Raw genomic sequence first — 26,174 nt, 5'->3', positions numbered from 1 at the left:
ATACGTGTGACGGCATATTTTCACACGGAACTTCGTTCCCAGTGCGCCGATTACTTGCTATATATAGAGCGAACGTATCCGAATATTAGAAACCACACGTTATTACATGTAGCTAGTGCTCGGCGCACTGGGAACGAAGTTCCGTGTAAAAATATGCCGTCACACGTATCATTCCATGTGATGGAACTCAGAGAGTTTAAATGTAATAAAATATCTGTTGACTAAAATATGAGAATTTGTTTCAATATTATATCAATGAAAACATTTTTTGCTCAAATTGAGTATCACTTGTAATTCACAACCAAAAATCAAGAACCCGAAACATGGGCTCTAGGCAATGCGAACTGTGCGATTATTAAATAATTCATGGACATTGCTCAATATGAACGAAAACACAGAGCATAATGATGAAATAATACACACATACGGCGAGAGCAGATTGCAATACACATTCGATTCGATTGCTTTATTTGTATATGATGGCAACAATTCAACGAGTCTTCATCAATTAATAAGCGTATTGGCCGGTACTGATAGCAGTAGAACAGCAGAGTAACTGTGTTGTATACTATAGACACGCGTATCTTGTTCTATGTATGCGTGTGTGTAATGTATATAAATTATATTGAGTACAAAAACAAGGCACACAGTTCTTCAGTGACAGAGTGAAATGTTAGAAGTTAAGTGATGAATATCTGGTTGTTGAATTTATTGTGATTTTTTGCTTTTCAACTGAGTTACACCATTTATTAATAGTGAAAAACGATTTCAAAGTTAAAATAACCTTGCAATAAAATGTTGGCCGAATTGCTATTCTACGCAATAATAAGTGGAACATTGTTCTACATCTTTTACAAATGGGCGACTATTAACAGAGAATATTTTGTGAAACGCAAATTGAAACATGTCGAACCGAATTTCTTGATCGGAAACTTGCTTGGCTTGTTTTTAAAAAGACACCGACCAGCTGAGTTTATGGATTCACTTTATTATCGTTATCCAAATGAAAAGTATGACATAACATAATGTATTTTAGATATATTTTGTATAGACTAATATTATGTAATCTCTTTGTTAAGGTTAATTGGGCTGTTTGATATGCGGGTACCGATATATTTGGTTCGTGATGTAGATTTGATACAAAAAATCACAAAAAAAGATTTCGACAACTTCGAAGATCATGTTGCGTTCATTGACAGCGAATCGGATACGCTATTTGGACAGAGTTTATTTTTGATGAGTGAACAGAAATGGCGTGAAATGAGAGCTACACTCAGTCCAGCGTTCACTGGGAGCAAAATGCGTCACATGTTTGAATTGGTTGTTGAGTGTGCGGATGATATGGCCAAATATTTAGTTAGCGAAGCAAAGCAAAAACCGGTTCGATGGGAAATGAAAGAACTCTTCTCTCGTTACACCTCCGACGTGATTGCGTCGTGTGCATTTGGTTTGAAGGTCGACTCTCTCAAAGATCGTACAAATGAATTCTTCACAATTGGAACGAATAGTCTTAATTTTGGCTCATTTGCAGTGGCGATGCGCATGCTGCTCATTCGATCGATGCCAAAATTGATGCGTGCTATCGATTTTGAATTTTTCCCAGCGCATGTCAAACACTTTTTCAAGTCGATGGTTCTGGACACGATGGCAGAGCGAGAGAAAAAACACATTGTCAGGGCTGATATGATTAACATTTTAATGCAAGTGCGTAGCGGTAATTTGAAGCATCAAGTTGAAGAAGCGCATGATGATGACGCTGGTTTTGCTACGGTCAAAGAATCAAACATTGGAAAGGGGCCTGTGAAACGATCATGGACTGATGATGAAATCGTTGCGCAATGCTTCATTTTTTTCGCAGCTGGATTTGATACAGTCAGTGTTGACAAACCAAATTCACTAATTTCTTCTATTTTTCTCCTACTATTATCGTTGAATAATGTTCTAATTTAACTCATTAAAGTTCCATGTCTCCCACTTAGGTCAGTACACTCATGTCATTTTTATCGTATGAACTGGCTATCAATCAAGATGTTCAAAAAACATTATACGAAGAAATTCGAGAGGTCAATAAAACTCTAAATGGCACGCGTTTGACGTACGATACACTTTCAAAAATGAAATACTTGGATCAAGTGATTTCAGAGGCGCTCCGAAAATGGCCACCAGCCATTTTTACAACACGAAAATGCACAAAAGACTATGATTTGGATTTGGATGGCAACAAGGTTTTGATTGAACGTGGCAATGTCGTGTTTCTTCCAATTTGCTCTATCCATCACGACTCAAAATTCTATGAAAATCCAGAACATTTTGATCCGGAAAGATTCAATGACGAGAACAAACATAAAATCAACCCAGGCGCATATTTACCATTCGGAATCGGTCCGCGCAATTGTATAGGTGAGTAGTAAAAAAGAATTCAAGTCAAACGGTTTAGAATTGAATACGATTCGATTTTATTCTATTTACAGGTTCACGGTTTGCTCTAATGGAAGTAAAGGCGTTGTTCTTCTATTTGGTGCTAAACTTTAATATTCAACCGTATGAGAAGACACAAATTCCAGTACAGATAGCAAAATCGGCAGCAAATTGGATCACCGAAAGAGGAATACATGTGGAATTTAAACCGAGAGTCTAACCAATATGTTTCTTGATTTGCTTGAACAAAAATGGCTTCCATTTTAATACATATTATTAACAGTGCTTACAGAAATATGAACAAATCCATTTAAAATATAATACTAAAAATAAAAAATGCTTACGCATTTTTCAACATTACACGATTCATTTTTATTTATCACGAAGCATTATTGAAAAGATTCATATACGCAGTTAACCGATTCAATGAGACATCGTCAAAACATGTGACGCTGATTATTACAAAACGTATTACATATATCTCGTTAAGCATAGTACAAGCGGGAACAAGCAAAGAACACACTACATTGGAAGCAAATCATACAGTAGTGTATTCAATACTGTGGCGGCAAAGCGATGATGATGACGTAACTCTGTAAACAAACAGTTTCAGCTGATTTGTTCAATCGTCGGTATGTATAGGATAGAGGCGACAAAAGAATTGAATAAAAACAAAACACTGAGCTTTGTGTGAGCTGTGAATGTGGCAGCGCAGAATATGTCAACAGTGAGGTTATATCAATTTTAATCAAACAAATTGAATCTATGCAATAAGCATTGAGTAGCTCGTCACCGATTTGTGTAAATTGATTACTGTAGAAACAAAAGAGTATTCTATCGATATCAATTATCCGAATGATTAGATGTGTGAAAATCATCATTAGAATGATATCAAAATTGTCTAGGAAATTGTTGTTTATATGCTTATAAGTGGAACTGCGCTCTATGCCTTTCACAAGTGGGTGACTGTTGACAATAATTGCTTTGCGAAACAAACACTGAAATACTTGAAGCATGCCGAATGAATTGAAGTCGACATTTTTGTTGGAAATGCTACCGGAACGAATGGGATCTACTTGAAACTAAAGACCAAGACCATTTCTTATCTATTTCATATTATCAAATTTTGCGACGTACATACGGTCACGACTGATAGTCAATAAAACTGGGAAAAAAATCAAGAAAAATTCATTTATTATCAAATATCAATCTTCAACTATATTCGCAGTTGTTCTCTGCTCAGTCCATTATCGGCTCCAATTAATATTATTCAATAAAAACGCAAAAGTGGTGCCGTTTCCGAAAATGGTTATTCGTTTATTATTATGCGACGTTTCGCTCTTACTAGGAGCATCATCAGGCTGGAGAACAAAAATGTATACAAAAACAATGAGTGTGTGTTAAGACATTAAAACAGTAAAAATAATCAAATTACGAACCGGTTACAAAATAACTTTAGCTTGTTCTGTTGAACAGGAACCAATCCATGGTCATTAATTGGAAAATGTTACGAAAATATGCACGACATTAAACGATAATTTGTTTACACGGTGCAATAAAACCATACGAGTGACATTTCGAATCACGGAATACGGTTGTCAACAAAAATACACAGACAAGTGTATCGGAAAATACAATTTGACTGGTGTACAACGAAGTTCAAGCAGTAAGTGTGTGTGTGGTTGGCCGTACGGCCAACTCTACGTCTATAGTCACAGATAATTTTTGAACCTATGAACTAAAAATCGTTTTGGAATTGAAAAATTTGATGTTTGAAACGCAAATGGAGAAAATGAAAACTAGCTTATTCCCTGTTACATTTCATGTAATGGTAAAAACATGTTTCCAACGAGGAAAGGATCATCATAACAGGTGAGAATTCCAAAGAGATAAGACTATCTTACGGCGAATGAGGTGAACTCACATAACAGTGTACACGAGCTCTGCAACCGACTATTTTGAAACAAATAAAAAATTCGCCTGATTACATACTTTTCCAGTTTGACAAATTCTTCTGAATCCAACTCAGCAGTTGGTGTAGTAATCTTATCCTACGTCGAAAAAACACTTATCTTTTTTCTTCGTAATTTCTTGTCACTTTTCCCAATTACCAGTTGTCCTATGTTTAGATCACGTGTGAACATTATTTGATCCAATCATTTTCAAGAAACCTATTTTATAATCGTTTGGGAAATACTAGAACCAAAGACCTATATGAAGAACATAAAATTATAGATTTTGAACACTTAATCGATTTCGAATTAAATGTAAATCTGCATAAAATAGAAAGTAGAAAAAATGAAAGCAAATATAAATATTCAATACAACCATGAATTTCATGAACACAACATTAGGCAAACAAAACAAATGCGCAAGATTAAAACAAAAAATGAATGGGGCGATAAATCAATAATAAATCGATGTATATACAAATGAAATAAAATATCATACCCTAAAGAGAGAGAAAAATATGATTAAATTCAAAAACAAACTGAAAAAAATAATTCTTGAAAAGCAATTCAATATTCACTATGGATACATATGTAAATTTTGCCATAAAATATTTATTTTGTAAAACGAAATCAAAATTAGTTTGTAAGGATAGATTATTCATGTATGTAGTTCTACAACATTTAAAAAAATAAATAAAAAATAAAAATATTATTATTATTATTTTTCCATTGTACTGAAATACGCCAATTGTCAAAAGAATCCAAGATGATAACCGCATGATGATCATCTGATTTTGATTTGGTGTGAAACTGTTGTACTTCAAACAAACTTGTCAAGTGTTCAATGAAATTTATGTGAAACTTTTATGAGACTATCTCAACTTTAGCATTGTATTTATGAATAAATATTGGTGGAAGAATCAAATCTTTTTTTTTATGCTCATGTTGTTATAAATAGCCGACAAAATAACCATTACCTATAAATAGCATGCCACCGTTAACAAATTGACACATAATTAATTTGAAAATGAATCAGGTTTTTCTTCAATGCACCGAGCGGTTGATAGAGAGTGTGCGGATGATGCGACACTATGTCTATGCGACGCTGCTATCGACGTAATAATTATTGTTGCTCTGCTCTTTCATTGCATTCGATGAATTGGCGCGTGGCGTAATTTAAAAAAGTATGTATGAATTAATATGAATTTTGCTTTGTTTTTATGGGCTTCTATGCCACGTTTAGAGCCTCGGCATATGCGCGAAATTAGATTGGAAAAGTGGAAAGTGTCTCTCGAAATATGAGCAAATTAGAATCACAAATAGAATTATAGATAATGCTACTTTTTGACTCTACAATGTTTAGAATCGCAACGATTCAATTGCTTTAATTTGCTTAATTCGGCAAGCGAATACTACGAGCAAATACTCAGTGAAAATTCCGAAACGTATCGTATGGAGTAAATGCCAATTTTTTCTCTCTTTTAACACTCATTCGAAGCGAAGAAGAAGAGGAATAAATAGAATTATGATTACATGGCATGTGGCTGTTGAGAGTGGATTATTGATCACATATCGTTGTATCGGTCAATGCATGCGAATAATAATCGGTACACGTGTGTGCATCAGGAAGTCGTCAATGCAACTGAATGATTTGTTCAAAAACCATAATTCATCAGGCGGCTGTAAGGCTTATCGTCATCAACAAATAACGTATAGCTGGCATTATCTGTTGTCTTCGTAATCCATCTACACATCGCACAGCACCACATTCAACACCTTTCTCCCTCTCTTTGCCTCTTAGGCGAGGGCATTTGAATTGATTTTCATTCTCATTGTGGATTCGGCAGCTTGATAATGATGTATGACTGTGCTCAATTGCACTCATTCGCTTATACACGCTTGGTATGTGCGTACATATTCGATTCGAGTTCGATACTCTGCGGTGAACATACTCAATGTGATTATTATTAGCTTACTGCACAGTGATGGTTTAAAGTGGCGTTTGGCATATTAGCAAAATTCGTGTATTCTGTTTGTGAGACCATTTTCCATCGAATTACCTGGCATTGAAAATTCCGATTTCAATTTGCAAGTGGAAGAGACCAACATGTGACATTGGTTCATCAAAACGTTTTTGCCGAAAAGGGAAACACTATTAAAAGCCCTAGATGTGTTTTACACATACGCACAATATAATTTCAACTATGTTCCATCGGTGCCCATAAAATACGGTTCGAACTGTGTTTAGTTTACGATTGTCACAAGAAGTAAAAAAAATGTGTGAAATCTACATTGAAAGACACGAAATATGCGAAATAGATTTATCGGGTACAAATGTTTGCCTGTTTGTTCGATGTGTTTCATTAATTTTAGATGAGTCCTGTTTCAACTCAATTTGGCTTGTTCATGCCAATGTAAGCGGGCGTACACAAGTGATTGCACGATACGCAAAAAGGTAGATAACACAAATTTACAAGTGTAATGTGCACACCGTTCGTCGCATTACGTAACGGAACCAATGCCAAGATTTTTGTGTTGAAATGGTGTTTTCATTTTGGCATGCCGTCTAATGAATTTCATGTTAAATCGCTCGAATCGTTATCGATTATATTTTGATACATACACGAGTGAGGCAGAGTGAGGCAGAGCGAGAGAGAGAGAGAGAGAGAGAGAGAGTGCGAGCGATTGCAATCCATCTGTGGATACCGCGTGGAAAATCACAGTTCTTAGCTCTCGTTCGGAATTAAATGTAGCAGATGTTATTGGAAATTGAAAATAGCAAAACAAGGGCAAACTCACATTCTGTTTATTTATTGCGAAGAATCGAGAATTCAAAATCGAGCTGCTATCAATCGAAACAACATTCCGATGGGGAAACAAATGCGCATCAAGAATATGCTAAAGAATTAGTTTCACGGCTTTTTTTTCTTACTTCGAAAATCTGGTCAAATTAATGCAATTTGAGCTGCTTGCGATTGGGATTTTTCTCGGAAAAACTAATTTTTGTATTTAAAACCGCACGATGGTTCAGAGCAAAAGCGAAAATTTAATAAGAAATAATTGGAAAATTCTGCATTTCCATTTCATGAGACGATGCATTTCTTTTGAGACGCGGATCCATACAAAAATCATAACCAGGGAATCAGTTTGAACTTTTTTCTGCTTGCTGTTTTGTTATCAATTCCAATTTCATCCAATGATAAGTAAAATGATTGAACATTGCATTCAATCTTTTTTTTGCGGCCCCATCGACCGATGGCCGGAAATATTTGGATAAATATTGCAGAAGTTGGATAGTTTGACATGTTTTACTGACAACGACCGAACGAAATATGCAAATACATTTATTTGCTGGCTAAATGTTGATCGATTCCTTTGCTTTCTTTCATTTTTTGTGCCTTTCCGCTGTTGACTTGTACGAGCTTTCGAAAAACGGGCCAAAGTTATATAAGAGATTTCTTGAATTACTTTGAATTCTCCTTTGGATGCATTTCGTTTACTTTCTTCCTTCTTGATATTGCACTTTGGTGAAGAAAAAGAAATGACCGATAGTTTTCCCGAGATAAAAACGGAAATCGCAAATTCATGTTTGTGAGATAGAATCGATTAAAAATTAGATTGCAAGACGAAAACTTTAAATGGAATAACGAATGCAACCCATTTTTCATTTGAATTATATCTCTATGAAAAAAAATGCTCAAAATTTTGCTACGACAAAAAAATAGGCTACGGCTAAATTATTGAAGACAATGACTTTAAGACAAAGGATGAAACTATCATCCCAGCACACCCTGAATGAATTGCTTCCACATGCAATATTCTCTACGAAATTTCTCTCATTTATAATGGTCTAGTATTGTCTACGTGTTACTTACAGCGAGCTTCGAATTAGGTGAGTTCATTTCATGCATGAAACATTTCAATTCACCGTCGTGCAGTAAATGAATAAAAATGAAAGTTCCACAAAAGAGCTAGGTATTGCGAAGTAGAAAACTTTTGAATTCTCGAAAGCGTATTCAAGACTGTGTTTTATTTTTTGTTTGGCGGGCGCCAAAAAATATGAATTACCATTGTTGGCTTCGTCGAAACCGTTCAGCAGAATGTACACAAATCGAAAAAGCGAGGGAGAGAGAGAGAGAGAGAGAGAGAGAGGGAGAGAGTGAGAGAAAAATGCGAAGTGAACAACAGTGAAGGAATGAAAATGAGGCCCATGTGGGGAAGGAGCGGATAATAAAAAGGAATTACAAATAAAATAAACTTCCGTCGTTCATTGTGTACTGCACATTGAGTTCTTTTTCTTTTGCTTTCATTCGTTCGTTCGGCAAAAGTAACGCAGCCAACAAACAAGAAGAACAAACACGAAAAAAGCAGCAGCAGCAGCAGTAGTAGTAGTAGCAACAACAGCATCATCAAACCAAAGCCTCGAATTGTAAATATACAGATAAAATTTTATTTTTATTGCAAATATGAATATGTAATGATGAACGAGAGTGAATTCAGTTTCCGTGTCTATTTTTGTAGCATCGTCTGCTGCAGTCTCTTCCTCTCACTCTCTCTCTCCCTCTTTCATTGTTAAAACATATCCGAGATTTTTGGTACAGCGCGCCATTGCGACGATGGTTGCATCCACTCTATGCCACTTACTCTCTTGAATTATTTGATTTAATTTTTGTGTGCATTTCATGCTTTTTACATGTTAAAAAATTCTCTCCCGGTTCCCGTTCGCCGTTTCCACTTCTCGTCGTCGGCATCGATTGCCAGGAATCAGGGATGTTAGGGCGTCTGATTGCGATCGGCAGAATTTGCATCTCTTTTTTTTCATCCACAATTGAACTGATTGTCTCGATAGAGTCGTTCGAATCAGAAGTGCATTTCAACTTCAAATGTCGAATTTGAATTGAATAGATAAATCAATTACCGTCTTCCCTTTAAAATGTTCCAAACTCAAGATTCAACATCGGTAATTTTCTAAGAAAACAATTGAATATTTAAATTTTACATTACAAAAATGGAGAACTGTATAGCTCCTTGGATTCCAGCCATTTTCAACAAAAACTTCTTACCTTTTCTTCTACACTTACCTGAAACAGGCTATTTACTTTGAATTAAAACTACTTCTGTTCCGCTGCAACTCGGAACAACCTCGAAGAAGAAAAAAAACATACAGCAAAAGAAACGCTCACTGAATTCAAAGCATGATACTTGTTTTATTCGCTGGATCATTCATTTGCGATTTCAAATAAATACCAATCGTTCGCCATCACTGTACTGATTATGTTTTGGGTTATTTAATAAAATAATGATATATTCATTAGTATTGTTGCATGTCATTTAATATGAGCAATTTTGTAATACTTTGGCTGCCACTGCGATCGTTCGTTTGACACCTTTTACTTTAATGTGTTAATTTTTTTGTTTTTGTTTTTTCATATATATGCATAATGTGTAGTAATAATGGCAGCGTTGCAACCAATTTTCAACACACGTCACGTGACGGATACACACACACTCTCTCTCCCGGCAAATGCTTTATTTCTGCTACAGCTATTGATTATTAACATTTAACTATGCATTTAAATAAATAGTGTTTGTAATTTCATTAAAATATTCAATAATCACCTCTTTAAATATATATATATATTTACTGTATATATATCGGATTATGTGGTTTGTATGCTCGTGTGTTCGTGTCTGTATGTGTACATAGAAACTCATCTGATGCCTTAATAGAATACTACGTATATGCTTTTCGGTTTGGTTTGAAGGAGGGAGAATCGAAATGACTTTGAAGTCCGATAAATTTGGACATTTTTTATCTTAAAAGTGAAGATGAGAAAATCCACGGGAAAAGCAGCATGAATCGAAGTGAGTATCGATTGGAAAGGTATTAGATTTTGATGTAAATTTTAATTGAAGTTTTTTTTTATTTATAGGGTAATGTTGTGATGTGTCATCCAACCGATTTCGATAACTAAAGTTAGAATCAATATAAATAATTGATTTGAAATTGAACATTCAATCAAATCTCCAAACAAATCACAGAAAAAAATCAGAAAAAAAAATTCTAAATTCAAATTCACTCAATTTTCGAGACTTTCCTCCCGAAAAATCACTCACATTGCATTTTCCACACGGAACTTGTTTCATTATTTCCACGTTTCAATCAAAATGTCCATCATCATTTCGAAACTCACTCGGTTCACTTGAACCGTTGATGTTTGACATGTCTCTTCACCATCGATAACAATTGAGGCTGTGAGAATGAAAATGGCAATACAGGAATGAACATTCTGAATACGCAAAAGTGAACCATGAACCTCCTATGCTGCCCATGTAAATTCATGTTTCACTTTTGCATATTCAGAACTCATGATTCATTTTTGCGAATTTTTTTTCTTGATGCGTTTCAGAATGTTTATTCCTGCATTGCCATTTTCATTCTCACAGCCTAAATTTATCTAGGCTACTTTGCCGCGCGCGGGAGCAAATGACAAAATGTGAACGCAAACAAATTTTGTTCTTTTTTTTTGATTGACTAATGATATGACTTTCCGAATTGATATGGTTGATATGCTAACAAATGATTTAAATGGTTTTAATTTTTGAGTTTCACGCAACTTTTAACATTCAATTTAAAATACATATACGCAATGGATTTTTTTTTTAAATTCTCGAAAAGATACACAATGCTCAACAAATCAAATCAAAACCTTAAACCTAATATGTATGATGTGTGATGATAGCTTAACTCCAATCATAAAAATTATAACTTTTTATTTCACACATGAGCGCTCGTATAACGGCAGTCGACTTGACTGCGACGCTTTTTTTCAATCCGGCTGGCAAACATTTCATTTTTTAACTCTACAGTGAATTCATCGTCTTTTTTGTTGCTGTTGTTGTCTCATTTTAATTTGTCTGTTAACAATTATTGTTTCGGATTTCGCGATTATTATTCTTTTTTTCTCTGTTGTGTATATTACAAAACCCTGCATTTTCTTTTATTTTCTTCATTTTAAAAATGTAAATATAAAATTGTGAGTAGCGCACAGATCCAGTGAATAATGCTATGTGATGGTTGCTGTGTTATACCTGCATCGAGGAAAGGAATTGGTCACATGATAAATGAATGTGCGCGCGTTTTTTTTTCTTGCTTTCAACTTACCTAAATTGACACCAATGTGACCAGTTGGCCAACCGAATCCCTTATTCACTTCGTCTAGTGAGGATTTGTGCTCGAATTTGTCGATCTCATTCAAATTCGATTGATATTTATTAGCTGTGGGTGGGGAAAATGGATATTTCTCTTTAAATATGAAGTTCAAAAAGGAAAGACTGCTATCAACGAAAATAAGAGAAATTTTTTTTTCACAAAAGAAGGAAATTTTTTTTTTTTCAAATGAAAATAAAGTCTTTGAGTAAGAAGAAAAAAAGTATCATCATGAGAGAAACACTAAGAGCAAAATCAAAAGTCAAGAATCGGAAAAAAAGTCTCATTACATTTGTCTACAATATTGATGATGTTGCTTTCATTATCGTCTGTAATTGCCTCTTCACTGTCATCGTCGTCGAAATCATCGTTTGATGACGGCGTCGTTCCCAGGCCCGGTTGCATGGTCGGCGGATTCGAGACTACGGCGGATGGCGGAAGGCACAAATCGGAAAAACAAATAATAAAATACCATTAAGAATGCATTAAGTACAATGGTAATCGCAACACAAATCTGGTACAAGTGTTTAATCACATCATAAACGAAAATTATTATGACAATTGTCAGATGGAATAACGAGAGAAATTCCATAACAAACTCGTTCTCTCAATCTCAATCTCTCTCTCTCTCCCCTTTCGCTCTTTCCCTCTTTCGTTCTTCTCTTCGTTCACCATTCTCCCAAAGTGAAATACTTTCGTCATAATTTCATTTCAACTTTGCGCTGAACTGATGCGAAAACTCACAAGACAAAAGACATTCGAATCATTTTTAATCTCATAAAAAAAACTTCTGCAATCCAATATTCTTTGGCACAAGAGCGTTGTCATTGTCGTTGTTTGTGCCTCGGCGAACTCGGTCTGTCTCGATGGTTAGCATTAATGCGTGAATCCGCTTGAAATTCACGTGCCGTTTGCGGTTTTTCCTCCCGTTGCCAAGCAAGACGCGATGGTGGTAGAGCAGCCGCTCTCTGAATGAACAGGCAATCAACGAAATGACAAGGTAACAAGCATTCGGAGCATTTTAAATACTACCGCATACACACACACACAAACCGAAATTCCATTTTATCATCTCATTTTGAGCATGCATTTCATTTCTCATCCCCGCTGTATGTGCTCCATCGCAAATGTTTTTGTTTCAATCATAAATATTTCCGTATTTAAACAGACGAAAACAAATAAACATTACATTTGCTATGCACTTTGTTTTCCAATGCCAAATGGAAAGTTTTCGCTTCTGTTTTCCGTGTACTTCTCATACTTGCTACATTCGAATGGTTTTCTCTATATTGGCTGTGTCTACGTCGCATTTGTTACCGTGCCAATGCCGGATTCGATCATTTATTCACAATGACACAAACATAAAATGGATTTTATTATTTTATGACACATTTACCACTTGCGATTTACCCATTTTGCCATAAAAAATGTCCAATTGCCACGAATTGGCCGTTAATTAAATGGATTTTATGAACGTTGGACGACAAATAATTTCATTTAGTTATCGGGCCAAGCGAATGTTAATTCAAGTTAATTGCCTTGATTTTAGCCACCTTTCACAGTGAATGCTTTGGAAAATCATTATTCCAAATTCGAATATTGTTTCATGAAATCAATTTGAATCGGATAAAAATGGCTTTTGAATCCATTCGTTGGTTCGGTTTGATTAAAAAGATTCAGAATTCTTTGAAATTCGGTGGTGTGAGACAGAAACTTTTTTGGTTTATCTCATTTATTAAAATTTGTGTATAGTTCTGATGTGCTCAGCTAATGTATTTTTATCAGGTTTCCATTCCTTCTCTCCAATTTGAGCTCATGATCGCATTGACATAGAAACTGTTATCATTCTTCATAGTTTCCTGTTTTGAAATTATATTTACCATTTATCTGAATAACGAAATTACAAGAGGATGTTTGACTGCAGGATGTTTCTAAATCGATAATTCTATATCAAACTGGATTCTTGTGGTTTTATTATTTCGTCAAAAAGGCTATCTATTAAACCAATGTAGCTGCCTAAAATACTCAGTTTTATGCCAACGTTCAAAGACTACGGACGGTTTCATTTGGAAATTGAAGATAAAAAAGGCGAAATGTCCGTTCGAAAATCGACTTCATTTGTTATTCTTTTTGTGGGCTTCATTTATTTTGCTACTGCACTAGAAAGCGTAAATTGATCTAGATTCAAGATGAAAGAACCGCAATAATTATTAATTCGATGTCAGCCATTTTTGGAGCTATTTCAAGCTGCGGATACCAAGTGCTTGAACGCATATAATTTTTCGGAAGAAAATACCACATTTGGTGATTTCTTTGTGGAATTTAATGCAACGAACAACAATCAAGACGAATACAACAATCTTACTTGTTACTACCAATGCTTGGCGTCTGATCTTGGTTTGGTGGGTGCATAATTGTTAAACATTTGATATTTTTCAATTTAATAATTTTTTTTCATTATTATTTTGATCAAAAGATCGATGAAAATGGCATCAAATTATTGTTAGCGAATTTCTCCAAATTGCTGTAGCAGAAAACTATAAAACCGAATTCGAACAAGACCTCGCAGGAGTTGGACCCCTTTTTGTTCAACTAATGCTTGCAGCAAGCCACAAACCGAACGAAGTCAGCTTATAAGTTTGTGGAATGTTCAGGTCCAGTCATTTCTTCGGGAAAATCTCCTTCGATTTATACGGGAAAAACTACAACAAACCAGCATTCTTTTAAACACACGGAATAAGGCGCTGTGTCGTTTCACCAGACAATGATGCTTGCCTTCGAAAAATGCTATTCAAATGTTCAATTTTTAATTCGATTTTCCGTGTAAGAAAATTAGATTTGCAATAACTATGCACACAACGTTGCGATTTTTCTTAAGTAGAAGATGGTTTTTTTATCATAAATATTCCCTAATAATACAAAATCAAACTTCCGCTTTGCAGCTAGAGATTGAAAACCTCATGCCTTCTCGATGATTTCATCAGCAGTTTGTCTACAAAAATAAAAAACCATTGGATGTTATGAAGAAAAACAATAAAAATAAAAACAAAATCAAATCGACAAAAGCGGTTTTTCATTTGAAAAATATAAAATTTCGGAAGCACATGAATTTCCTCAAAACCACGTAACTCAATACACGAAGTAAAATTTAATTGCAGACAAAAGTAATTACAATTCATGGAAAATGTTGACGCAACTTCATTGAAATTCTCCGGACGGCAATAAAAGTTCGGTGGTTCCTGTGCAAACACTAGCGAAAGATTTCTCTGTCTACGTTCTTGATAGTTAGACGGTGATTGGTAGCCAAGTGCGTTCAAATCACCGTCAAGTGTTTGGTTTCACCGTTAGACGGTTTTCATTAGTAGGAAGTTAAAGTCGAAGCGAAGGCTGTTTCGATTGCCAAGTCGGAAAATTATAATCGAAAGCAATAAAATCAAGTGAAATCACAGATCGATTGCCATCGACTGGATATATCGACTGCGAATTGTTTTCGACTTCCCCAACAAAAAGCTAATTCAATATTCTGTTCGGAATACTTTTTGCTGTGCTCGACAGTGCAATTTTCTTGTTTTTATGCGATTCCATTCGCTTCCGACCGGCAATCAACGTAATCGACACATACATCGTGCGAAATCGAAACGAGCACGAAGGAAAAAAAAATAACACGGCAATTTTCATTTTTATTTATAACTTTGCATTTGCCACGAACACGAATGGAACTCAATCAGAAGCGCACAGTAACACAGAGAGAGAAAAAAATAAATAAAAGATTATCTATGTGATTGTATGATTGTAATATCAAACGCTATACGGAATGAACTGTCTCACGCGCACAGGAAGCAATACCATTTGAATGTTGTACGATGCGTGCCGTAATATGACTTCGTTATCCACATCCCGGCGATGAAGAATAAGTTCTTAAGTAAAAGCTTGATTCATATTTATAAGTGAGTCGATCAGAGAGGAAAACGCGTACGACAAACATTTAACCCATGGCAAAGGCCACGAGCAAGCATAAAAGCGAGGGAGAAAGCAAACGTCTCTTGGGTGCACTCAAAGATATTCCAACATAAATATGATGATGATGGTGGTGGCGATGATGACGATATCGTGGCGACGAACAACCATTTGCACGGGCACAAAACCCATAAATTTTCTCCAATGCCAAGTGTGAAGCAAAATTATTACATATTTTTCGGTGAAACGTTCATCATTTGATTGTTGCTTTGTTATTCGTTCGAATTCACCGAACATTCTGTAGATGAAACGAATTTCAACGTACCACAAAGCTTTGGGCCGATGCTAGTGGAATAGAGGTATTATTCGTGATGATGATTCTATATCTTTGAAAGAATAATTTCAGATTCAGAATATAAATGTGTATTTTTGAATTACAATCAAATGAAGATGAAACGTTTGAAGGAATTTAAAACAAAAAAGTCGAGATTCAGTCGAATTTCGATGTTCATCGCCAATCAAATCATTTGTTTTTTTGTTTTGCAAAAGTAATCATGAATTTTTTTTTTAAATAAATAAACATTTGTATGTTCACACAAAAAATAAGATAAAGTTCAACATCCGTTTTGATTTCATCTGAAAATTTTCACAAAAACTTCTCATTAAGTTCCGTTGAAATTGCATTGCTTGATTGCAAACAAATCGTCCATTTTTCTGTTAAAAAAAAGTCAATTTGTCCAATGATCTGATCTCATATTTAATGAACCGATTTCGTTTGTTCTTCGAAGCTTTTGAAACTGCATTTTCTGCTATAAAAGGGGACAACAGCACATCTAAATGACCAGTTGAAAATTGTACGGAATCTGAAAATAAAGCGTTATTAGCCCGAATAAAACCATGTTCGAAAACAATTTCAAAATGTTTTGTTGGCTTTTGATTTTCGGCTTTGCCTCTCTTGCCATTGGTAGTGATCACGGAGACAAGGTTCGAACTCATCAAAATTCGAAGTTTTTGCACAATCCCAAACGAATGTTTCATTCAATTTTCTTTTCCCAATCCATCAATAGATATTCGAAGATGGTGAATCAAAAGAAGAATGCATGAAAGAGCTTAACATCACCGCTGAACAGATCGAGGAAATGGAAGATGCCGATGCACCCATTGATAAATACAACTGTTTCGTTGGATGTTATTTGCTTCGAGATGAGTGGGTAAGTTCATTTAATAGCTTTTATTGTATTTTTTCTACGTTTAAACAAAACTATGTTCAACAGATCACCGAAAATGGTCAGTTGAACAAAACCAAGGCGGCCGAAGAAATCGCTAGCGAAGACGATAACGACGTCAAACTGAAATTGCAACGGTTCTTCCATGATTTTGATGAAGATTTGAAAGCTAAAGCAACTGACACATGCTCAGCCGGTAAGGTGGCTCAGAAGCAATTCTACACAGAGGATAACGACGAAGAGAACTGATAGAGTTGAATTGTTTCGGGAAAAGTGGCCAAATGAATTGAATGATATTGAAAATTATGTCCATATAAAATGAAATAAAATACTTTTTTTGTTTGTGAGAAGCAGAAACATCATTCATTTCAATTGCTTGAACTTTTCATTACTTCGCTGATGTTTGGAATAGATTCAATCGGAACGAAATCTCGTGAAGTTTTGTATTGATTTTTGAAATATTCATTTTTCGTTTTTCGAAAGTTCAGAATTGGTCACTGGTAGCTGGAGTGGTTTAAGTTATTCGTAAAATCGTCCCACGCATAATACTTACATGCTATGCGGTTTGTTTGTGTGTGTGATGCATTATTGTGTGCACTAATTTGCAAAAGCAATTCGGAAAACACATGAAAGGTGGCCGTCTGTTTATGATCACTGATGGTGGAATAAGACTTTGTAAAATGTTTGAAACAAGCATTTTTTCAACGTGCTATTGGATTTCAAAAGACACGCACAGTACATAGTAAGAGCCAATGCAAAAGTCAATTGATGCGAAACCTCTAATGATTACGGAGAGTTACCATAAGTCGTATGCAATTGATGTTGAGAAAAGAAGAAGAAGAAGAAGACATTCTATTCATTTACATTGCAATAATGGCAATCAGTAGAGATGGTGCTCATGTGCCGATCATATTACTGTTACAACCCTTCTAAATATTTTTGTGCGAATAGCCACTAGATAATTTATGTAGTATCAAAATAATCGACTGTATGATGATCTGTAGAAATTTAGAGAAATCCGATCATTTTGGCAGTATAAAACCCACTTTATGGACATTTGCATATAAATATTGACTAAATTGTATGCTAGTGCATTTCAATTGTAAAGTCTTTGTTCACCCTGAGTTAAATTATCAACATAAAAAAAAATGAAAAGTATTATCACTTTTTAGGAAAAATTACATCTGGTTTCTCTTTTCCTGTTTTCAATGAACACTTTTAATGGAGAAATTTTTTTTTTATTGTATTCAACACGTGCAATTGTATGCAACACGACTAACTCTAATCTAGATTTTATCTATCACACCACCTATTTCCTGTTAGGGCTATAATAACATTTTGGAAACCAGAATAATTGGTAGAAATAATTCAATGAGCCAAATCACTCGTTGCCTTGTTTTATCTCATCCGTGATAAACAATGGAGAATAAATAGTTTATTTCTCATCATTTTCATTTCGTGCGACATCATATTTTCGCTATAAAAGAAGTGTTTGATGTTTATTTGTCTACAGTTGGAATTATTTAAGCTTCAAGCACAGATATTTCAAATACAATCATGTTCGACAATAACGCCAAAGTAGTTCAATGGATTCTAATTCTGAGCTGTATTTCTCTGATCTTTGCTGGTTTTTTTGACGATGAGGTATCAATGCATTTTAGGCAATTGTTATCTGTTTATTATGATTAATTGGTTTCCTAGATATGTTGAGTAATAAAATTTCAAACATTTTTAGGAGGACAAAAAAAATCTACAGGAATGCATGAAAGAGCTTGGTGTCAGCCAAGCTAAAGTGAAGGAAATGGAAGACGCGGATGAACCTAACAGCGAATATTCTTGTTTCTTCGGATGCATGTCCTTTAAAGAAGGATTGGTAGGCTAGAATAGTTTACAATTTTGGATGACATTGTTTAAACAACGAATGATTTCAATAGATCATGAAAAATGGACAAATGAACAAGACCTGGGTTGATGCTGCGATAGCCACAATGGAAGATAAAGATGAGAAAGAATTTATGCAAGAATTTTACAAAGTTATTGGCAACGATTTAAAAAATGCTACTGATACATGCTCAGCAGGCGCATATCTTCAGAACATGATGTATAACTTGAAAAAAGCCGAAAAAGAGCTAACAAGTAAAAATGATTGATTTGGAACGAATTCAGATTGTGCACCATTGGAAGTCTTTCAATAAAATAAAGATATATCTGATTGTGATTATTGCAATTTCCCATTGTTTGTTGTTAAAAAAGTTCCTCGGATGTTTTTCGTGTGACCTTATTTGGGTTGAATGGGTAACAGCCTGAAAGCACTACCTCGTTAATACTTAGCAAAATGATGCACACACTTATTTGTTGTAATACTGATTCGTTAGATACACTACTAGTTCATACGGGCGACAACAATATCCGTGGGTCAAAAAACGTTCAAAACCATTAGTTGGAGGCAAGATTTTGTTGGTGCCTTCAGAATTTAAAATTTTGAAATATTATCTGGAACGAAAAAAAATGGAGTCGCATACGGAATATTTGAGATGAATATTCAAATCTTGGTGAATTTGCCGAAATGACTTCAGGTAGGGCGATTTCAAATTGTTATGGCGGGAAAATTTGTGTTTTGATTTCAATCAAAGCTGAATCCATTTGGGGTTGCACATTATATAAAAATGTAATTTTTTCTCTTTATTATCAGATCAGAGTGTTGATATTGAAATAATTATAATTATTTCATGCAATTCGGTAATTACCGAATTGCATGTTGAATCGGATCAACTACAGTACAGTATATCAAATCAGATTACTTTTTACCTCAAATTACATTATATCATTTTATGAGCGGACACGTATTTTATTTGGAATAAATGTTATCATTTTGGAAGTTTTGAAGTTGACTGAAGTCAATTATTGACGTTAGTTTCGAAACTCATTATGAATTTTAGAGTAATTCATTGGGTTTTGACTGTGAACTTTATTTCGATCGCCATTGCAATCATGACTTTTATCTCATGTTGTGGTACGAAAGACATCAATGTATGGCCAAATACGAAATTACGGATGAAATTAACGGAACAATAATAATATGAAGGAACCGAATGGTGACTATAATTGTTTTATCGGATGTATTTCGGTAAAGCAATACATGGTGAGCTATTTTCTTTGAACATTTAATGCCTGAAATGACTTTAATCAACGTTATTAAATTGAGTTATATGCAATTGGATTTCTGAAAATGGGCATTTGAATAAAACAATAAGTGGTTACGGCATGTCAAGTGTAAAAAGAGAAATGTGAATCCATGCTCGACATTTACAGCTGTATACAATAATTTCAGCCTTGATTTGGCCGATTCATTCGATAGCAGGCGAAAGGCACTCAGTTTCAGCAAAATATGTTTATACAGGGAATGCACTTGATGATCTGGCATTTATCGCCAGAATGTATAATGCGGACCCGAATTATAAATTCTAATAACATACCGATGCATAGGATGGGAGGAAACGACGATTTAGTATAAACAGTTACAGCCAGAAGGCAATAAAATTAAAAACAGTTGCAGTTTTAACTAAATACAAAAGAGCCATAAATTGACATATGTGCAAATTTTGTTGTTTTCTTTTTAATTAAATTGATTTTCCGATGGAACTATAAAACACCACTGAATACTTTAGATTGCATCAGTTCTCTTTAGTTTACGGAGTAGAATCTCGTTGATGTGAATATTCGTCATGGTCAGCAAATTACCCGTCGTGCTTTTCATCCTATTTATTGTGTTCAAATCTTTTTTTGCTACTGATGTAAGAAACACGTTTCGTAGATTTCTTCCCTGAATAAATGATTCGATTATGTCAATTTTAGATCAGTGCATCAAATGAGGTGGTAGAAGGATGTGCAAAAGAATTGGGCGTCACATTTCCCATTCCCGGGAATGAGCTGTTTGAGAAGATTGTTTGCTTGTCATATTGTACTTTCAACAAAATGGGTTTTGTATGTTACAACCAAATTAATAAAAGCCAATTAAAACGGAATAGTGATGAATGAAAATTAAATAGAAAAACATTTTTTTTTCATGTTGAAATAGGAAAACCAGGCGCTATCACATGCTCTTATAGCAACCATTGATCGCATAGCCGAAACGACAAACGATTCAGTTACGGCAATGTCTTTCAAAAACATGGTGGCAGAAAATTTTGGATCACTGAAGAACATGTGTGCTTTGAGTGGATTTCAAGCTGGCTGATTTCAAAGCCACATCGTCCACAGAGCGTATAAGTACCGAATTATACAAGAACTTATTCAATCATTCAATTAATTTCCAATTAGAACATTTCTCTCAACTGTGTAATGTCAAGTAAATAAATATATCAAGTCATGGTAGTATCATGATGATACATTTGGCTCCAGTTAAAATTCTTACGAAAATTTTTAATCAATGAAAATGTTATTTCGATCCTCTTGTTGTCTAATCCACAGTATTTTTACGGATGAAGCATATTTACAAACTGAGTTCACTTTACTGGATACTGTAGCAATATTATCTGGGATTGTGCAAAAAAAAATTATGTAAACATTTCAAATATGCAGTACGAACAGTGACTAAACAGCTGGATTCTGGAAACAGAATCCAAAAACTCGCAATTCATTTCAGATAATCTGCATGTAGAGACGTATTCTAGCTTGAAAGTAAAATTCTCTAGTGATAAAATGAATTTACTCCGTTTTGCTTTAGTTTTGAGTTGTGTTTCTTTCGCTTTTGCAGAAATTCAAGTAAGTTAATCTACCGAATGCTCATTATTTTCATACCTTATCACATTTGCCACTTCAATTTTTTGTTTCGTTATTCAGCCCAAGAAATCTAAAATGATATTGGAGCACATGACGAAATTGTATCAAATTGCGCGACCAGTTTGCATCTTAGAAACGCGTATCGATGAGAAAAAAGTGCAAGTACTCGAATCGGTACAGCCAGTTGACGATAAAAATATCTACTGTTTCGTCGGTTGTATCATGAAATACATGAATATTGTGAGTTCGTTATCGTATTGCTTAGAATTCTTGAAAATCAATCATTTTACTCCGAAAACTGGTTTTTCTCCAACAGATCGATGAAAAAGGTCGTCTACAAAAATGGCAGCTAGTGGATGTGCTTGATGCGCTCATGGGTGATGGATTAAATGAGAATGCCAAATATGTTCTTAAAACTGTTGTCAAGCGACTGCAACAATCGAAGCATGTCTGCGAAGCTGGCAAAATAGCGATTAAGCTCATGGAAACGATTTTTTATCAGAACATTGAATATATGCTTTGATTTTTTTCATGCGGTAAATCTATGATTTTTGGATTTTTAGTTCGTTTTCGTTTATCAAAAAACCCAACACATAAGATACTTTTAAATAAAAACGAATCACTTGAAATTCACCATGGAATGCCACACTCAAAGTTTGTTTTTTTTTCCCAATCGAGAAATGTGTAAAACTTTTATATTTGTTTTGGTTTGCGTCATCTGAAGTGCAAGTATGGTTCAGATGTGCAAACAAAAATATTTCAAAACATTTGCGATGAAGAAAAATATCAGCGACAGCTGTATCAGGCGGACATGACTTGACAATTTGCGGTTAAGCCAATTAAATCGAACAACATTCGTTTAAATTGAGCCGAATTTAATAATGAAAAATGTCAAGGTAAATCATATTAGTTTTGAGATTTTAGTTTAAGAATGTGCATAACACGAAAACAATTGTTTGCACAAGGATTTCGTAAATGGTACTATGTACCAGATTGTGTGCTTTTGATATTTTAACGCAACAGACAACTTTGTGATTTACACAAATAGAGAAGCAATGCCAAATGAACACGTTGATCATGATGCTTTTGGAATGCAGAAGAAGAGATTATTTTTTGAAGAGATTGTATCATTTCTGAAAATTAAGCCAAGATCAATGCGATAGATTAGGAATGTAAAACCAGATTTAAATAAATAAACTTACAATGAATGAAAATATTTTCTTTCTCATTCCAAGAGGCACTCCATACAATTTCTGACTTTATTTCAACTTATGCATTTTCGTATCTACTACGTAAGAAACGATGCCTGCGAATAAAGTGTTTCCAGACTCTAACATAGATATGATTATTATGATAACTTTTATTCGGTGCTCAGATTGCGTCTGATGTTTTTTTCCCATTTATTCTCCGTTGGCATTTTCACATGTGCATTTGAGCCAAAAGGAAAAGAAAATATCGCTTGGCATTCAAATGTTTCCACTCGTTGGTGGATTTTGTGTTGGAATGAAAGTGCAAACATAAGCGATATGACGTGTTATAAATAATACAGACGCAATAAAATGAAATGGGAAAAAAAGACGCACGAGTCGGAAGTTCAAGACAATGGAAGAAATTTGGATAGCAAAAAAGGCGGAATATTCGATATTCTTTTATGACTGTGTAGAAAATAGGAAATTTGATTTGGTTCCAATTCATACGTAATTCAGCCCATGTACATTCGTTCACCTTTGCCATTTTCCATGAATTTCCTGTGCTATCACCATGATCTAACGGTTAGTGTTGCTTGAGATAGGTTACGAAAGATATGATGAAATTATGATACGGCAGAAAGTTCTCGAGACACACACTCTCTCTCTCTTACCTACTCTGTCTCGCTCTATCTGTGTGTATGCTCTTTCACCGTTATGAATGAAACATTCCCATTATCAATTTAATTTCACAATGGAGTACAGTCAAAGTAAACACTAGAACGTGCGCTGTGTCTTTTCATAAGAAAATATTGAACTTTGTAAATGCAGGCCAGGTAAACGGTTTCAAATATATATCTATTGTTCTTTCTGTGCTTTGAATGGAATTGAGAGCGTTCATTGAAAATTCAAAAGAAAACTCCTTTGTTAAAATGAACTTTCTAAACAATACACACAATAACGGCCATGTTTTGATAGAGACAATAAAAATAAATGATAAAAGTGATTCGTTTTTTAGATAAACGATAGGTAAACAAAATATACTCGAAAAAATTTACTATAAAATGAGCTGCTCAAACGATGATAGTCACAGTCGAATTTGATTACTCTGCAGTCATTCCAAAAAAAAAAAATCAAAAATTCAAAATGAAATCATTCACTCTCGCTTTCGTCGTCGTTGTTTTCGCTACTGTTGTTGTAGCTGAGGTAAAGGCGGCAGATTTTAAAATACTTTTACTTCCATTTTATTTTAAACGTTTTTTTTACACTTTTTCAATCATTTTATTTTAATTTTTTTCCAATTTTCTCATTCAATAAAGGAGGAAGATCTATTGATCCAGTCAATTGATAAGTGCTTGAACAAATTGAATTTGACTGAAACAGAAAATATGGATAAGCAACAACAAGCCTGCTTGAACGGTTGCATGTTGAAAGAATTGAAAATGGTACTGATAGCACGTTTTTTTTTTCTTTTGAATTCTTCAATTTAATTGAAATACATTTCTTTGTCGATTTTAGATTGGCGAAGACGGTAAATTATTGCCCAATGGAATCGAAGACTTCATCAAGAATATTCCAGCAGAATACCTCAAGGATCAATCAGAGCTTAAAGCCGATTTGAATAAAATCGCTCCAGAGCTGCGTGAAGCTAAAGATGCTTGTGACGCTGGTAAAATTGCTAATGAGGCAGTTAAAGAACTTTTTAAAACTGAAATTGACACTCCTGATGAGCTTGAGCAATAAGTTACAAACAATTTTTAGCCGAGAAACGTAGCATTTCCGAAACCGACAATTTAAACATATTTTTTGTGCTCTGTTTGCAAACCATTTTCACTTAATCACATAAATTAATTCATTTAAATGTCTGATACAGTTAATAAAACCCAAAATGCACGAGCAAAAATGTGTTTTTGTTATAAATTCAATTAAAATTTTGCTCATTTGATCTAATTTGTAGATGAAATAAATTTCGATTAATCATCATTGTTCAATTGGGCTAATTAGAACATGGAGTCAAATTCGCCGCAACAAGATATCGTTCAAAGTGTCATCAGGTGTCTCATGTCTGGTGCAAGCAAAACCTCAATCCAAATGCCGCACATTTTCGTCAAAAAGTTCACCACCGTGGTCAAATTCAAATCGACCTTATGAAAATTGAAACTAGCAAATTTGCTATGCAAACAATTCCGTGCATATTAAAATGAGTGTTTAGCGGCCGCAAAACGGCCGTGTTGCACTTGCCGATGAAATGTAATTTATATAATCCAATAACAAACTGGTTTGATATTTGGCTCGTATTTTATGTGAAAATTTGTTTTCGCTCGCTGTTAGTGTCATTTTAACACTTGGCAAAGCCAAAAAATGGACATACAAAACGCGGTAGCGACACCGAAACGAGAATGTGATGCTCTCGCACATTTATAGCTGGTCGGCATGAGCAAACTCCAAATGCACATTAGTCGTTGACTGAATGCTGTAATTACATTTTCTCCATAAATTTAATAATTTTGCGTCAGCAGCAACAGACAAACGACCATCGGCGGCTCATTATGTGTGCTGGTTATTGTTTGGTTGCGTACCCAGAAAACACAACGATATGTGTAGCAATTCTTTGACTCGAAAAATATAATTATTGTGGAAAATTTATGTCAAAACTATCGTTAGTAAAATAGTCAAAGTAATTTTGACCCACGCGTTTATTAAATAACGCCCACAAAAACGGGCCAACGAACAAGTGTAGCGTCGGTGAAAGTACAGCGAACAAAAAAATCGGTTACAAGTAATGAGTTTGTTTGTTGGTGTGCCAGATCGAGCGAGAGGGAGAGATAGAGAGAAAAAAGTGGCTGTGCACTGTGCAGCCAAAATATTGCTGGATCAACATGACAGCACTGAAAATCGTGCAACTGTTGTTCAACACAGGCCACAACAAAAGTCCGATACAACGAAATGTGGCTAAATGAATGACCGAAAATACATGCCATAGTCGCACCGAATGACACACAAACAACATTCGTTCACATGATAATGAAAGTTTTAATTATCCAAACAATTATTTTGCACAGCATCCGATGGCAAGCGAACGTTTCATCCAAAACGATGCGATTTTTGAAATGGATGCTTTTGTGTGCGAGCAAAAGAGAGAGAGAGAGAGACTGAGTGAGTGAGTGAGAGAGAGAAAAGTGCCATGGCAATACCGACGGGGCTTCAAAATATCAGCACATAAATAAATGATTCGCCTGATGCACAACAACGATGGAATAAGCTCGAACGCGCACCCAGCAAAAAGTCGCCAATGCAATGCACCTCACGCTCGAGATTCTTTGTTTGGTCGGGATTTTCATGTGCCGTGTTTTCGCGGTTGCCATTAACTGCTAATAGCTTTAAAATACCAACAAAATGACGTTTCACACTCCGGCTCCGGAATGTACAACACGGGTTGTTC

The 26,174-nt window shown here is 34.9% G+C and overlaps 5 protein-coding genes across 7 annotated transcripts in view; 4 read left to right on the top strand and 1 right to left on the bottom strand.

Moving 5' to 3' along the window:
* Nucleotides 1–636: 636 nt before the first annotated feature.
* Nucleotides 637–2,778, top strand: LOC129565923 (probable cytochrome P450 9f2). The gene is made up of 4 exons (XM_055441276.1): nucleotides 637–1,010; nucleotides 1,080–1,872; nucleotides 1,980–2,400; nucleotides 2,472–2,778. Exons 1-4 carry the CDS (start codon nucleotides 796–798, stop codon nucleotides 2,636–2,638), a joined length of 1,596 nt encoding a protein of 531 aa, XP_055297251.1. The 5' UTR covers nucleotides 637–795; the 3' UTR covers nucleotides 2,639–2,778.
* Nucleotides 2,779–9,557: 6,779 nt separating this feature from the next.
* Nucleotides 9,558–26,174, bottom strand: part of LOC129565880 (lachesin-like) — a 61,012-nt gene continuing 44,395 nt past the window's right edge. The window contains exons 11-13 of the mRNA XM_055441184.1: nucleotides 11,871–12,002; nucleotides 11,536–11,649; nucleotides 9,558–11,462 (exon numbers count right to left, since the gene is read on the bottom strand). Coding sequence (XP_055297159.1) covers nucleotides 11,386–11,462; nucleotides 11,536–11,649; nucleotides 11,871–12,002 — 323 coding nt within the window. The 3' untranslated portion in view covers nucleotides 9,558–11,385. The remainder of the gene's footprint in view (nucleotides 11,463–11,535; nucleotides 11,650–11,870; nucleotides 12,003–26,174) is intronic.
* On the top strand, nucleotides 16,381–17,120 carry LOC129565883 (uncharacterized). The gene is made up of 3 exons (XM_055441189.1): nucleotides 16,381–16,521; nucleotides 16,605–16,748; nucleotides 16,812–17,120. The coding sequence occupies exons 1-3, from the start codon at nucleotides 16,435–16,437 to the stop codon at nucleotides 17,010–17,012; spliced, it is 432 nt and encodes a 143-aa protein (XP_055297164.1). The 5' UTR covers nucleotides 16,381–16,434; the 3' UTR covers nucleotides 17,013–17,120.
* On the top strand, nucleotides 18,179–18,941 carry LOC129565882 (uncharacterized). Its single transcript, XM_055441188.1, has 3 exons — nucleotides 18,179–18,407; nucleotides 18,499–18,636; nucleotides 18,698–18,941. The coding sequence occupies exons 1-3, from the start codon at nucleotides 18,321–18,323 to the stop codon at nucleotides 18,911–18,913; spliced, it is 441 nt and encodes a 146-aa protein (XP_055297163.1). The 5' UTR covers nucleotides 18,179–18,320; the 3' UTR covers nucleotides 18,914–18,941.
* LOC129565881 (uncharacterized) lies at nucleotides 20,410–24,611 on the top strand. Of its 3 annotated transcripts, XM_055441187.1 has the most exons (7): nucleotides 20,410–20,557; nucleotides 20,619–20,747; nucleotides 20,842–21,527; nucleotides 21,606–21,785; nucleotides 21,862–22,441; nucleotides 24,052–24,177; nucleotides 24,251–24,611. In XM_055441187.1, the coding sequence occupies exons 5-7, from the start codon at nucleotides 22,427–22,429 to the stop codon at nucleotides 24,473–24,475; spliced, it is 366 nt and encodes a 121-aa protein (XP_055297162.1). In that variant the 5' UTR covers nucleotides 20,410–20,557; nucleotides 20,619–20,747; nucleotides 20,842–21,527; nucleotides 21,606–21,785; nucleotides 21,862–22,426; the 3' UTR covers nucleotides 24,476–24,611. The 3 variants fall into 3 exon arrangements, with proteins under 3 accessions (XP_055297162.1, XP_055297160.1, XP_055297161.1); XM_055441185.1 differs by lacking the exons at nucleotides 20,410–20,557; nucleotides 20,619–20,747; nucleotides 24,052–24,177; nucleotides 24,251–24,611 and having other exon boundaries at nucleotides 21,367–21,527; nucleotides 21,862–22,193; XM_055441186.1 differs by lacking the exons at nucleotides 20,410–20,557; nucleotides 20,619–20,747; nucleotides 20,842–21,527; nucleotides 21,606–21,785; nucleotides 21,862–22,441 and adding an exon at nucleotides 23,845–23,938.

The sequence above is a fragment of the Sitodiplosis mosellana genome, unplaced genomic scaffold (genome assembly GCF_009176505.1).
Source record: "Sitodiplosis mosellana isolate CC-2019 unplaced genomic scaffold, AAFC_SMos_1.0 Smas_scaffold_3, whole genome shotgun sequence".
Classification (NCBI taxonomy): Eukaryota; Metazoa; Arthropoda; class Insecta; order Diptera; family Cecidomyiidae; genus Sitodiplosis; species Sitodiplosis mosellana.
The sequence above is the reverse complement of the archived record's forward strand: the minus strand, read 5'-3'. Positions and strand labels throughout refer to the sequence as shown.